This window comes from Hemibagrus wyckioides, linkage group LG11 (assembly GCF_019097595.1).
Source record: "Hemibagrus wyckioides isolate EC202008001 linkage group LG11, SWU_Hwy_1.0, whole genome shotgun sequence".
Lineage (NCBI taxonomy): Eukaryota > Metazoa > Chordata > Actinopteri > Siluriformes > Bagridae > Hemibagrus > Hemibagrus wyckioides.
This window is the reverse complement of record NC_080720.1, coordinates 737680-752007: the sequence shown is the minus strand read 5'-3', so window position 1 is coordinate 752007 and position 14328 is coordinate 737680. Positions and strand designations below refer to the sequence as shown.

At 39.5% G+C, this 14328-nt stretch overlaps 1 protein-coding gene across 1 annotated transcript; it reads left to right on the top strand.

Annotated features, from left to right (window-relative positions):
* Positions 1 to 79: 79 nt before the first annotated feature.
* Positions 80 to 12287, top strand: LOC131361881 (NACHT, LRR and PYD domains-containing protein 3-like). Its single transcript, XM_058403491.1, has 8 exons — positions 80 to 156; positions 264 to 330; positions 3876 to 3921; positions 4364 to 4559; positions 6126 to 7863; positions 9551 to 9724; positions 10181 to 10357; positions 10843 to 12287. The coding sequence occupies exons 2-8, from the start codon at positions 290 to 292 to the stop codon at positions 10970 to 10972; spliced, it is 2502 nt and encodes an 833-aa protein (XP_058259474.1). The 5' UTR covers positions 80 to 156; positions 264 to 289; the 3' UTR covers positions 10973 to 12287.
* Positions 12288 to 14328: the final 2041 nt, after the last annotated feature.

Here is a 14328-nt window from a genome sequence, read left to right as displayed (position 1 = left end):
TGTGTGTGTGTGTATATGTGTGTGTGTGTGTGTGTGTGTATTCATTCTTGTGTGTGCATGTGACTTAATTCTGGTTTTAAAAAAAAGGGGGTAAGGAAACCAAACACATCAGCATCAGCTCACAGTGAGTTTCTCCATCTGCAGCTGTAACAGCAGGTTAGTTCACCGTTTCCTTTACAATGATAAGAGGAGAGTTTTCCTCTACACAGATTCTAGCTCTAATTTTCAGAACACACTGTATTTATTTCCCTCTGCGTGTTCAGAGATAAGAGAGGAAACGTTCTTCAACATGAGTTCTGCGGAGCAGCCGGACACCGGAGCGGACACCAGGTGAGAGGAGAGTCTGAAATACTTCATTGTTTTATTTTATTTTGCATTATTGCTCTCAAATAGCTGTCATTTTTGTACATTCTCTCTATTTCATTATAAGAGTTCTGGTTAAAAAACATTTGCATGTGCATCTGCTGAATTAAGGTTAACAAGGTTAAATAAACTCATGAAAGTAGTGACTAAAGTTAGACATCTTCGACTCCAGAGGTCTGAGCAATCTTAACAAAATCATTTGGAGTACAGTAACAAAGCATGTTATAGAGCATGAGCAGAGAAGGTACTTATTTGAGAGTTTAAATACTTGGGGTCAACAGTCCAGAGTAATGGAGAGTGTGGGAAAGAGGTAAAGAAGCGAGTACAGGAGTCAGAGCTGGAGGTAGCAGAGCTGAAGATGTTGAGGTTCTCTTTGGGAGGGACACGGTTGGACAGCATTAGGAACGAGTACATCAGAGGGACAGCTCATGTTGGACGTTTGGGGGACAAAGTTAGGGAGGACAGATTAAGATGGTTTGGACATGTCCAGAGGAGGGAGAGTGAGTATATTGGTAGGAGAATGTTGGACATGGAGCTGCCAGGCAGGAGGAAAAGAGGAAGGCCAAAGAGGAGGAATATGGATGGAATAAATGAGGATATGAAGCTAGTGGGTGTAAGTGTTGAGGATGCAGAAGATAGGGATAGATGGAGAGAGATGATTCACTGTGGAGACCCCTGAAGGGAAAAGCCCAAAGAAGAAGAAGGAGCATGAGCATAACTGATTTCTCACATGTATGCCAATAACACAGAATCCTAGAGTTATTCCTGTGGCATTCTGGGAAAAAGAAGCCTTGAATTTAGGAAAAACAAGCAAAAATAATGCTATAATAATAATAAAGGTGAGCGTAAATTCATTTCCTCTGCTGATAATATACTTCTCTACTCCAACATAAAGATCATGTGTAAGGAGACCGTTTGAACGTTTGTTTGTTTTTATTTTGCTAAAATGCATGGTTTAAATCTGAAGTCCGGTCAGAATTCTTCACACGGTCAGAGAGAGAGAAACAGAAGAGGAACAGAAATCTGTGCAGGACAAACGGTCAGTCAGTCTTCACTGCTTTCATACAAAATCCATTTTAATCATCACATCTTCCAAAAATCCACGAACCTTCCACCTGCTGTACAGCTCTGCAGAAACCAGACAGAAAGAACAGAATATTTACATTAAAATGAAATAATCATTATTTCTAACAACTGCAGTTTCTGCTGCTCAGAGGTCCTGAGTTTAATCTTGTTACCATCTTTCAGTGGAAGAAGCTTCGGAATGATTCTGTTCAGAAACATGGATGAGGGAAGACAGGATGGTGGGATAGAAGAGAGGGGGGGGTTATTTCTATAAAGAGAAAGTAAAGGATACAGAAGCAAATTGCAGCATTTCTGGTTGGTTCAGATGATAATCCAGTCTGCAGGAAGATGTTTAAATCTTCTCGAGTTGAGAGTGTGACTCCCGGATTCAAACAAGTTTTTATATCATTAGAATTCATAAGAAATTAAAGGAAATCAATCAATCTGAAATCAATTTCCCGCTTATCCAATCTATCGCCGGTTAACAGGGAGCCTGTGCCTATCTCAGGCATACACCCTGGACAGAGTGCCAACCCATCACAGGGCACACACAAATTACAGGCAATTTAGAAACACCAATCAGCCTAGAAGCATGTCTTCAGACTGTGGGAGGAAACCCACCAAGCACAGGCAACATGCAAACTACACACACACACACACACACACAGTGAGCGAGAGCGAGACTCAAACCCAGGACCCTGGAGGTGTGAGGTGCATGTACTAACTACTAAGCCACCGTGTTACCTTTAAATTATGATGTCACTATAAATCATTATAAACACTGAGAGTGGGGTTATAAATCATAAGATGATGATGATGATGATGATGATGTGACTGTGCTGAGGCTTTGCAGACAGAAATCTTATGATAACTTTGATTTTAGTCTGATTCAAGCTAAGAGATCAGACTCATCTGAACCCAGCTGTATCTGTGTGTCTGTAGAGCAGCCGTGTAACTCCGACATGGAGCCTGTGTTAATGAAATCAGCAGGATGTAGTGATTGTAGCTTTAAGGAACTGAAGAGGGCTTTTTCTTATATGAAATGTTATTTATCTGAATTAAATGTGTCAAACACAGGAAATACAGTTCAGAATTGACATTTCTAAAAGCCTGGTGTCAGCAAATTTTACCCCGATACATAACCCAATTTTCTGTGGTAGTTATGCACTGCATTGTTGCCATTGTTCCACTGGCAGATGCAGAACCAAACCACAGTTTCCTTTCACAAACGCTGCCAGCTCTAACGCGGTATAACTACATTTTTTTAACTTTCTTTTTTGTTCCTGTCTTATATTTTCAACCTGCCGTTATTTTGCAGTGAGCTCCTCTGGGATAATCTTCTGTGAAAAATCATTTCTTTTTGTTCTTAACAAGCCTCAGTAGATTCCTTCAGGAGAGCAAATCCACTCTGTTTAATTCCATGACTTGATCCTAGCAATAGAGTATTGATCCTAAGCATGTCCGCAAAGCAGCAGTTCAACATCATGACTAAAAATGTCCCAGCAAGCCAAAACAAACCAGACCTCAACCTCAGAAACATAAAGGATCAGGCATGCCATTATGACCACCTGCCCAATATTGTGTTGGTGCTGCCAAAACAGTCCTGCACTGTGTATTCTGACCCCTTTCTATCAGAACCTGCATTAACTTCTTCAGCAGTTTGATCAACAGTAGCTCGTCTGTTGGATCGGATCACACGGGCCAGCCAACTCTTCAGCAAGAATTAAAGAATCTACACTATATGCTCAAAAGTATGTGCTCCCCTGACCACCACCCTCATATGTGCTTGTTGAACATCTCAAATTTATTCCCTTTGCTGTTCTAATCAGCTCCACTCTTCACTTCTGGAAGATTCTCCACTAGATGTTGGATTGTGTCTGTGGGGATTAGTGATCATTCAGCTACAAGAGCATTAGTGAGATCAGACTCCATTTCCAGTTCATCCTAAAGGTGGTCAGTGGGGTTGAGTCAGAGTCAGGGCTCTGTGCAGAACACTCCATTTCTTCACTCCAACCTTCTCCTCCACACCACGTCTTCATGGAGCTGCTTTGTGTACAGGGACATGGTCATGCTGGAGCAGGGTTTGACCCCGTGAAACAGTGAAGCTCCACTCACAGAGATGTTCTGGACAACTGTGTGACTCAGAGTTTGAGGAAGAAACACATATGGGTGTGGGAGTGAGGGGTGCACAAACTTTTGGTCCTACTATTCTGTTATTCATCAGTATTCCTTTTTCCCTGTACTCTGTATTCCAGCTTTCCCTCTTTTCAACTCTTCTCCCATTCTATGCCCTGGCCTTTCTACCTTTTCTCCTTTCATTACTTCCTGCATCACTTTCAGCGCCTTACACACATTGGGATTTACAATTTTAGTTGGTAGAAGCGACATGATAATAAATATTCTGTCTATGATTTATGTCCAAATTAAACTTTTGATTTTTATCACAGGTCAAGAAAGAGCTCCAACAAAAGTAAAGTAGAACAGATATACAAGGTTTGTTTGTTTACTTCTTTGTTATTTATGACTGGAACACATTAGCAAATTAGCACTTTTATGCTACTCTTCAGCTCATGAATTCATCATTCTCTTAGGGATCAATACAGTAAACATTCCTGTCTGTCTGCATGTATGTTTATTGTGATTGTGAGCCCATGTGGGGTTATCGGAGATTTTTCACCTGTTATTAACCTTCATCAAATTAACAATAAGAAGCTAAGAGTTTGTTTATACATACATTACAAGCTAACTTTAAAAACCCAACATTGATTCTTTTCTCTTTAACATTTGTGTGGAAGAAATATTATGGCCATAAGTTTCGAGCACAAGTTCACCCCCTGCACTTCTTACTTTCTCTGGTTCTTGTCCTATACACACCATTAATGTAGCATTGTGTTGTTTTTCTGTGATTTCTTCATGACTCCTCATCCCTGAGCAGGAGGTGGAAGAGAAAATGATTACCATGGTAAAGAATGAGCTAAAGAGGCAGATAAAGTTATTCAGTTCAGGTCACCCGGCATGCTCGGAGAAGGAAGTGGAGGATGATTACATTGTCAGAGAGATGTTAGTGAAGCTCGCAGCACTTGTCCTCGTGAAGATGAACCAGGAGGATCTCTCTAAAACCCTGCAGAAGGGTAAGAACTTTGTGTACAGACAGAATGATCACACTTTAGTAAGGAATAAGGAATAAAACAGTCTGTTGGGTGATGTTAAAGTGACCAGGTGATAAAGCAGAGTTTCTGCACGTCTCTGATTCTTTTATTATTCGTAACTCACAGCAGTTTGCCTACAATTACAAGTTCTAGCTTTACCTCTGATATAAAGCGCTGACACTGTAGACTCCTTCAATAAATGTTACGTTAAGTTGTCTTTATTTGTCATATATACATTAATACACAGTGAAACTCTTTCTTCACATATCCCATCCTTGGGGGTTGGGGTCAGAGCGTAGGGTCAGCCATAATGCAGCGCCCCTAGAGCAGGGTGGGTTGGGCACCTTGCTAAAGGGCCCAACAGTGGCAGCTTGGCAGTGCCAGGGCTTGAACCCTGATCTTCCAATCAGCAACCCAGAGCCTTAACTACCTGAGCTACCACCACCCATAAACATCACCTTACAGAAACGTTTCATTTGTTTATGTGAAGCGTCTCCTGCTGCCCAAGTCCCAGGCTCTGCTCTTGTTGTCTAGAATTAACATCATTTTTGCCAAAAGGTCCCCAGTTCCAACCCGGGCAGGATCACATACTTTAGACATTGGTGGTTCGGTGGTACACTTCTTGTCTGCCATGCAGGAGATTCGATTTGATTTCTGACCAATGCACAGCTGGACATGAAAACAAATACTAGGAACATGAAATAGAAAAACATGAACTTGGCATACATGGAAACACAAGAACATGAAGTGAAAGCGGCAACCACAAGACAGAACTTCCATACCAGTGCTCAAGAGACATTACAGTCTAGTGATGTGCAGCTGATGGGTAATAAAGTCCTGATATAAGTATAAAGACACTCCAGGAAGTGCTCACTGTGACTATAACTATGAGGTCTGTCTATTAGACAGGAATTATTCGTCTGACGATCATGACGACATGGCCATCTCTGTGATTTATCATACATAAATCCATTACATTGAACAGATATATGAACTGATTCTGCAGGTAAAAGAAGGGATTTTATTTTTTGTTTTTTTATACATAGAAGGGTGGTCAATAAGACTGTACTAGAGACTTTTGTACAATGAATTTTTAATTATTATACAGTTTCATTATACTGTGCCAAAGTGTTTGCCAAGTATAACTATTTATTCAGACCAGGCATTTCACTTTGGATAATATCATGCTGTCACATACCTGTTATACATCTTTGTAGAGACTTGTAAACATATATACTGACATGGTGCCAGGCTTATAGACAAAGCTGGAAAATGGGACAATTATATTTATAAAAGTAGATGGGAACCAATGAAGCTGAAACCTAGCCATAATATAAAAAGTAACAAGAATATAGTAAACAATAACCAAAGGAACTGGGACTAAATGTGGCAAAAAGAAGATAAAGGTCATCAAACAATTTTACAACTGTTTTTGTTCACATTGCTGAATATAAAATTTGAATTAGAAATGTAATAAATGCATTTAGTAACTTTGTGAACTTTGTTCATACTGTAAAACATTTACTACCACATTCTTCTTTTTATTAGAACTACTCTTTATATATCAAGAAAGGCATAAATCCAAAATAAGAGACAAATATAAAAGAATCTGTGAAACCACACAACATGGAACCCCAACACTTCTGAATGAGATCTACACAGAGCTCTACATAACTGAAGGTTGCAGTGGAGACGTCAATAATGAACATGAAGTGAGACAGATTCAGACAGCATCCAGGAGATCAGCAACACAGGAGAAAACCATAAAATGCAACGACCTCTTCAGAGACAAGTCCATCAGATCTGTGCTGACTAAAGGAGTTGCTGGAATTGGAAAAACAGTCTCTGTGCATAAATTTATTGTGGACTGGGCGGAAGGAAAAGCAAATCAGGACGTCACCTTCATGTTTCCACTTCCCTTTAGAGAGCTGAATCTGATGAAACATCAAGATCTCAGTCTGATCAATCTTCTTCATCAATTTTTCCCAAAAGCAAATGAGCTGGAGTCAATAAACTGTAAAGCCTATAAAAGCTTGTTCATCTTTGATGGTCTGGATGAGTGTCGACTTCCTCTGAATTACAAAAACAACAAGATTTTGTGTGATGTTACAGAAGCAGCCTCGGTGGACGTCCTGCTGACGAACCTCATCAAGGGGAATCTGCTTCCCTCTGCTCTCCTCTGGATAACCTCTCGACCAGGAGCAGCCCATCAGTTACCTTCTGAGCATGTAGACCTGGTAACAGATGTACGAGGGTTCAGTGATCCTCAGAAAGAGGAGTACTTCAGGAAGAGGATCAGTGATCAGAGCCTGGCCGATAAAATCATCAGACACATCAAGTCTTCAAGAAGCCTCAATGTCATGTGTCAAATCCCAGTCTTCTGCTGGATCTCAGCCACTGTTCTAGAGAGAATGTTGGGTGAAGCAGAGAGTGGAGAGATCCCCAAGACTCTGACTCAAATGTTCACATACTTCCTGATCTTTCAGATCAAACACAAGGACCAAAAACAAACCAGAGAGACTATCCTGGCACTGGGAAAACTGGCTTTCAAACAGCTGGAGAAAGGAAACCTGATCTTCTATGAGGAAGACCTGAGGGAGTGTGGCATTGATGTCAGAGAAGCCTCAAAATATTCAGAAGTGTGTACTCAGATCTTCAGAGAGGAGTTTGAGCTCCACCTGGGGAAGGTCTTCAGCTTTATTCATCTCAGTGTTCAGGAATATCTGGCTGCTTTATATGAATTTCTCTCCTTCATCAACAGAAATCTAATGGAACAACAAACCACTGGTCTGTCTGATCCTTCCAAAAACTCAAACATGTCTGATTTCCTCAAAAATGCAGTGGACAAGGCTTTAGAGAATAAGACTGGACACCTAGACCTTTTCCTCCGCTTCCTTCTGGGTCTCTCACTGGAGTCCAATCACACTCTCTTACGAAGCCTACTGCCCCAGACAACAAGCAGCTCTCACGGAAAAGATCTAACGGTCAGGTATATCAAGGAGAAGATCCAGGAGAATCCCTCTGTAGAAAAATCCATCAATCTCTTCCACTGTCTGAATGAACTGAACGATCAACAAATAGTTCAGGAAGTCCAAAATTCCCTGCGATCTGGAGATTATAATCGTCTTCGTGGAAAACAATTCACTTCTATTCAGTGGTCAGCACTGGTGTTTGTGTTGCTGAATTCAACACAGGAGCATGATGAGTTTGATTTGAGGACTTATCACCAAACCGAGGAATGTCTTATTGAACTGCTTCCAGTGGTCAAAGAATCCAGAAAAGCTGTGTGAGTATTTTCATTTATGGATAAATTAGTCAAGTGTTTATTAACTTTTTATTTTGATGAATAATTTCACATATTATAGAAGCCCACAGAGCCTGGGTAAGCAGGTGGTCTAATAAAACTTTCTTTGATTGCTTCCTCTTTTTTTGCATCAGGTAAGGTGTGAATGCACGTAAGATATCTAATGTGCACCTGGATGGTGAGAAGCAATCAGCTGACCCTTCTAATTTCATAGCAGAATAAGCATCTTGATTTAGCTGACCAAGTTAAAATCTCCAATTCTGTCTGGTGTAATACAGAACTGTGCTGTTGTACCCAGACAAGCCCTACCTATGTTCATCCATTTTCATTTTCACCCGTAAAAACAGTAGGACAAGCTACACTTTATGACATGTTTGTGAGGCAGGGGCTCTAACCTGAGATTAAGAAGACCCCGGTGTTTTTACCCTGCCAGCTCAAGCTTAAGGTGTATATGTAAGACTATTTGTGAGAGAAATCAACATATTTCACCTGGTTCCCTGAGAATGGAATGTGGTGCTGCGTCATAACTGATGCTATGGGAACATTCCCTCAGGAATCAGTATCTGAAGCTCCGTCTGAAATCATGCCAATCTATTGGCAAAGGAGGTCATGTGATGAAGTGGAGTGCACCGGTGTGCCACAAAAGACTGGAGCCCTCACAAATGCCATGGGTGGGACAGCCATCTCGGACCAGGGGAAAGATAGCTTGCAAGTATCTGTTCAACCCTAGGCATTGCCACATACTCACCACAAAATGGCTGAATAGTTAGCAGTGGCTGAGTAGAACAAACAGGCAGAATAAGGTGGCTTAAGTTTAGTAGCAGTCATCAAGCCCAGAGCGGACAATGCTAACCTTTCATAAGGAAAATCTAAGCTAAGCTTAGCAACAGCACATGCCATTTAGCTTGTACCTTGACTCTTGAGCATTCACAAGATTTTGAAAGGTCTGCTCAGGAGTTTGTGAGTAGTCAATCTGGAAAATCTTTGGTGGAGGTGAAAACAGTGGTAAAATTAGTGACAGTGGTAGCTCTGTGGTCAGACTACTGATTAGATGGTGATGAGTTCCAAGCCCTTAACCCTCAATTGTATAAAAAGTATAAATGCAAGTGGTTCTGGATAAAGGAGTCTGCCAAATGCTGTAAATGTATTCTTATAAGAAAAATAATACTGTGGCTTTCAGGACAGATTAATTAATCAATTACTATCTATGTGTCATGTGTCACTGTGCCTTTTTCACCCTTCAGAAGCATTTTAATATGTTTGTAACACTTAACTGAGGGCATGAAGCTTTTACTATTGCCACACATACATTACAGCACAGTGGAATTATTCTCTTCACACATCCCAGCTGAGGGGGTTGGGGTCAGAGCACATGGTGCAGAGCATGATACACATATGATACAGTGCCCTTGGGGCAGGGAGGGTTATGGGCCTTGCTCAATTGCCCTACACTGGAGCTCGGTGGTGCTGGGGCTTCATCTTCTGGTCAACAACCCAGAGCCTTAACCACTTGAGCCATCACTGCCCTTACTGAAACAAACAAGGTTTCTACTGTAGATTCCATGAGTAGTATTGACATACAGTAGTGTTAACTTGTTTTGTAATGTGCACGTTAAAATCATGTTTTTGTGACTGAGATATGTTCATAGTATGCTCATTTTTCTCACAGGCTATATGGTTGCAATCTCTCAGAGGTAAGCTGCAGAGCTCTGACCAGAGTTATTAGCTCAAACACCTCCAGACTCAGACAACTGGACCTGAGTGAAAATAAACTGTGTGATGCTGGAGCAAAGCTGCTCTCTGAGGGGCTGAATAGGAAAGAATGTAAACTGGAGATACTGTGGTGAGATTATTATTATTCATCTCTCTCTCTCTCTCTCTCTCTCTCTCTCTCTGAGATGAGTTCGTGCAAAAGCTATGGTAAGCATGTTCAGGGCAGTGTTAACCTCTGCTGCAGATCTTGTTAAGCTTCTTGTTAATAAAGGAGTACATAAGAATGTATTGTTGTTTGAAGACCATCTTTGAAGTTACTGTGATGATTATAAGTAATGAGACATTGATGAAGAGGTGATTCCATCAAGCATTTGAAATGAGAGAAGGTTCTTTTCAGGGTCTACATGTGTATCAGGGACTTTGAGAAAGTGTATAGACGTGTGAACTTTATATTTGTTGTTTTGAGGTACTGCAGGGTTACAGGGAATCTGGGTTGCTAGATCTAGTTTTATATATTACCACATTCAGAGAGATGCTCTCATTGTTGGTTGACCTCACTGCAGTCCTTTTTCCCTTTTCCCTGCAGGCTGGTGCACTGTGGCATTTCAGATGTTGGCTGTGTTGCTCTGGCTTCAGCTGTGGGGACAAACCCCGAGTCAAACCTGCGTGAGTTAAATCTGAACCGCAATGAACCTGGAGACCAAGGAGTGAAGATGCTGTCTGATCTTCTGAACGATACAAATTGCAAACTGAAGACACTTTAGTGAGTTACTGTTTTACTGTATTTTTTAGACACACATCAAACTACATTTATTCCACGCATTTGAACATATAGTTATTATACAAGTTAATATAAGTTATTGTGTGACACCTACAATTCTGTGGTTAAAGCACAACAATTTTTAGATTTTTAGTGTTAATAAATATTGGTGCACACATCACTATTCCAGGGGAAAACGACTTAGTGACCTGGGCACCCTACATCATATTCAGTGTTTTTTTTTTAGTATTCGTTATTCCTCAGTGTAGATTCTGTAGACTAGAGATCTTCAGCATGTTGGCCTGTAATTTCAAGGTTGTTGGAATTTCTTTGCCCTCAAAATCCTCATCCTCACATTGTTTATACACAATGAGGGGAGGTTATACCTCATACTGCAAGTGTGTCTAATGGTGTATATACTTATTTTGCTTGGGGAAGAGTATGTTGACTGGGATATCATCGTATTTGTCCAATTTTCTGTTTTACAGCTTCGAGACTGACCCCTACGAGCTGGATAGAAGTTTCAACTCATATCTTTCAAACAAGCCCTCCTGCCCTGACTTGGATTTAGTTCATTTTGCCAAATCACACAAACACGGTCCAAATAAGTACACATAATTACAGCCAACAATATACAACATAGGGCATAAAACAATACTTAGAAGAAATTCTAAAATATATTTCTCAGATTCTGTTTTTCATTCAACCCCTGCCTTTCACCCAGTGTGTGCTGGGATAGGCTCCAGCAGATTCCCGAGACCCTAAACAGGAATAAAGCGGGTATAGAAAATGGATGGATGGATATTTTTCATTCAAGTAATTGCTGATAATATTATTGATAATGTTAAACTGGGAAAGATGTTAAAGAGAATCATTGTTAGTCCTCAGACTTTTAGACTTGTATTTAAAGTGTGGACCAATTTGGATGGATAGAAATTACAGATATACAAAAACCTTTATATTAAATAAAGAAACAAACAACATTCAAAAAAGAGCAAAGATAGATAGATAGATAGATAGATAGATAGATAGATAGATAGATAGATAGATAGATAGATAGATAGATAGATAGACAATAAGAAAGATTATATCATATAAATACATTAATAATATAAGTATATTATGGATATGAAATGATGATCTGAACAGTGTGCTGTAGTTACTGGAGCTGATTGCAGTGACAGACAGACAGACAGACAGACAGACAGACAGACAGACAGACAGACAGATAGATAGATAGATAGATAGATAGATAGATAGATAGATAGATAGATAGATAGATAGATAGATAGATAGATAGATAGATAGATAGATGCTCCTCTAGCAGATCACAAGCACAGACTAGTTAGAAGATCTCCAGCATCCTGATGTATACATTGAAAGGTCTGCGCTTCCTCGGATAATAAAGCCTGCTCATCACCTTCTTCTACACAGTCCTCAGTGTTGAGTCCTTCAGTCCAATCTGTTGTTCAGTAAACATCCAACAACTTATAGTGTTTGACAATTCCAACCTCCTCATCTGTGATGTTTAAAGGCTCACGGTTCTCATCCTTTTACAACTCGCCAGCTTTAGTTTGCAACCCAGAACAATGAGCAGAACAGACTGAAATAGAAAATAGCCTTTATTTGTCACATACACATTACTGCATATCCCATCCTTGAAGGTTGGGGTCAGAGTGCAGGGTCAGCCATGATACAGCACAGAGAGGGTTAAGGGCCTTGCTCAAGGACAGCAGCAACTTGGCAGTGCTGGGGTTTGAACCCCCAATCTTCCAGTCAACGACCCAGAGCCTTAACCATTGAGCTACCGCCACCCAAACCAAACCACTGTAGTAACTGGTATCTGAAAAGATAACAGAAGTTCCTTTCTGCTGCCTCACCTATCACTTGGTTTTGACTGGACAGCAGTTTTTGAATTTGAAAACAATTTGTATATATAGAATATTTCATTAATTTTTCACATATTTTTTTTATATTTATTTTTCTGAAGCAGTCTCTGGCAAAAGAATTTCCTTTGGGATCAATAAAGTTCTATCTTATCTTATCTTATCTTATCTTATCTTATCTTATCTTATCTTATCTTATCTTATCTTATCTTATCTTATCTTATCTTATGAAAATTTTACAAAAACACAAACCTTCAGGTTTGTTCTCAAATACTTCCTACAGCTGCATGCTGAGACGCATCCTCAGGGACGTTCTAGGGGTCTGTGGATGTTTTGGTCTTTCAACATCAGATACCTTCACTCAGTTAACCTGGCTGTGGTCAGCAGATCCCTGACCTCTGTCCCAGCAGCGGTTTTATATTTACTTGTCAACAACATTTTTGTTATGCACAAGAAAACAAATCTACTAAATAAGCTCTCAAATTTCAATAAACAAATTCCATAAACAATGCCTAATCAATGAACATTCAGCTTTAATAACCAAGATAATGAATCCAAAATTATTTCTATTCCATAATTTGTTTACTATTTGTTTACTACTTGTAAATAGCTATTTTTATTCTATTTATATAAAGAAACATTTGACATTCCAGTTAATAAATGCTGTTAATCGAGTTAATATCTAAAGGGTTCAATTACTGTTTGTTGAACTTTATTAAGCATAAGCGTAATAAAACAAAGTGCGCCTGCGCAACAATGAAGCGCATGCGCTGTGTAAATCCGGGGGGGGGGCGCGGATAGGGTATCCGCAAAAGCATCGGATCAGCTCGTTTACAAGAGTCGACTCTTTTTGATTGTGTTTTGATACAGTAATATTATATATCGGCTAAAAAATGATTAAATCTTTAAGTTGGCCCTTTAAACGATTGCGTATTTTGCCTGCTCTTAATATTAGCAACTTTAAATCATTAAGCTGTCCCAAACTATTCAGATGTTGATATGATATTATACTATTCTGTGTATTTTATATTGTATTTTATATTGTATACTGTATATTAATTACATATATGTATTTTATATTATTTATATATTATTTGAAATAATATATTTAAAATTCAAAATTATATATTTTAAATTATGGGTTTCCTCCGGGTGCTCTGGTTTCCTTCCACAGTCCAAAGACAGGCTTCTAGGCTGATTGGAGTCTCTAAATTGCCCGTAGTGTGTGATTGCGTGAGTGAATGAGAGTGAGTGTGTGTGTGTGTGTGTTTGTGTGTGTGTGTGTTTGTGTGTGTGTGTGTGACCTGAGATGGGTTGGCCCTCTGTCCAGGTGTAACCTGCCTTGATGCCCGATGACGCCTGAGATAGGCACAGGCTCCCCGTGACCCGAGGATAGATTGGATAATTGGTACAGACAATGAAATGAAATGAAAAATATTTTAAATGATAAATTTTAGATGATATTTGTATTTTACTGATGATGTATGTATTTTATTGGGGATGTGGTAGCTCAGTGCTTGGACTATTGATCAGAAGGTTGTAAGTTAGAATCCCAGGTCCTCAAGCTGCCTCTGCTGGGCCCCCGAGCAAGGCCATTAACTCTCAGTTGTATAAAATAAGAACATGTAAGTCACTCAGGATAAAGGCATCTGCCAAATGCCAGAAATGTTCAATTCTGTGTATTTATTGTCAGTGTACCACTATGCACTATTATAACATATATATAAAATCTGTAGATGCTAACTGCATTTAATTGGCTTTGTTACATCTACTTTGCACAATGAAAACGTCCAATCGAATCGAATCTAATTTTTTAAAGTGAAACACATCAACTTTTTCACACACCAAAAAAAAAATCCCATACACTGAAAATATAGCAGATGCTATGGTATAAATATAATACAAGTAACTCCTAACAAAAGAAAAACAGTAAAGTCTCTAAACATTTCCAGTTCCAAAAAGAACCGATTCCGATGTTTGCGATTCGATACAGGATACGATAACTGATCTCTGATATCCGATCCAGTATGTTTTACTGGTATAGTCCTAATATGTATACTGGTTATCGTATAGATTCGATATCTATTA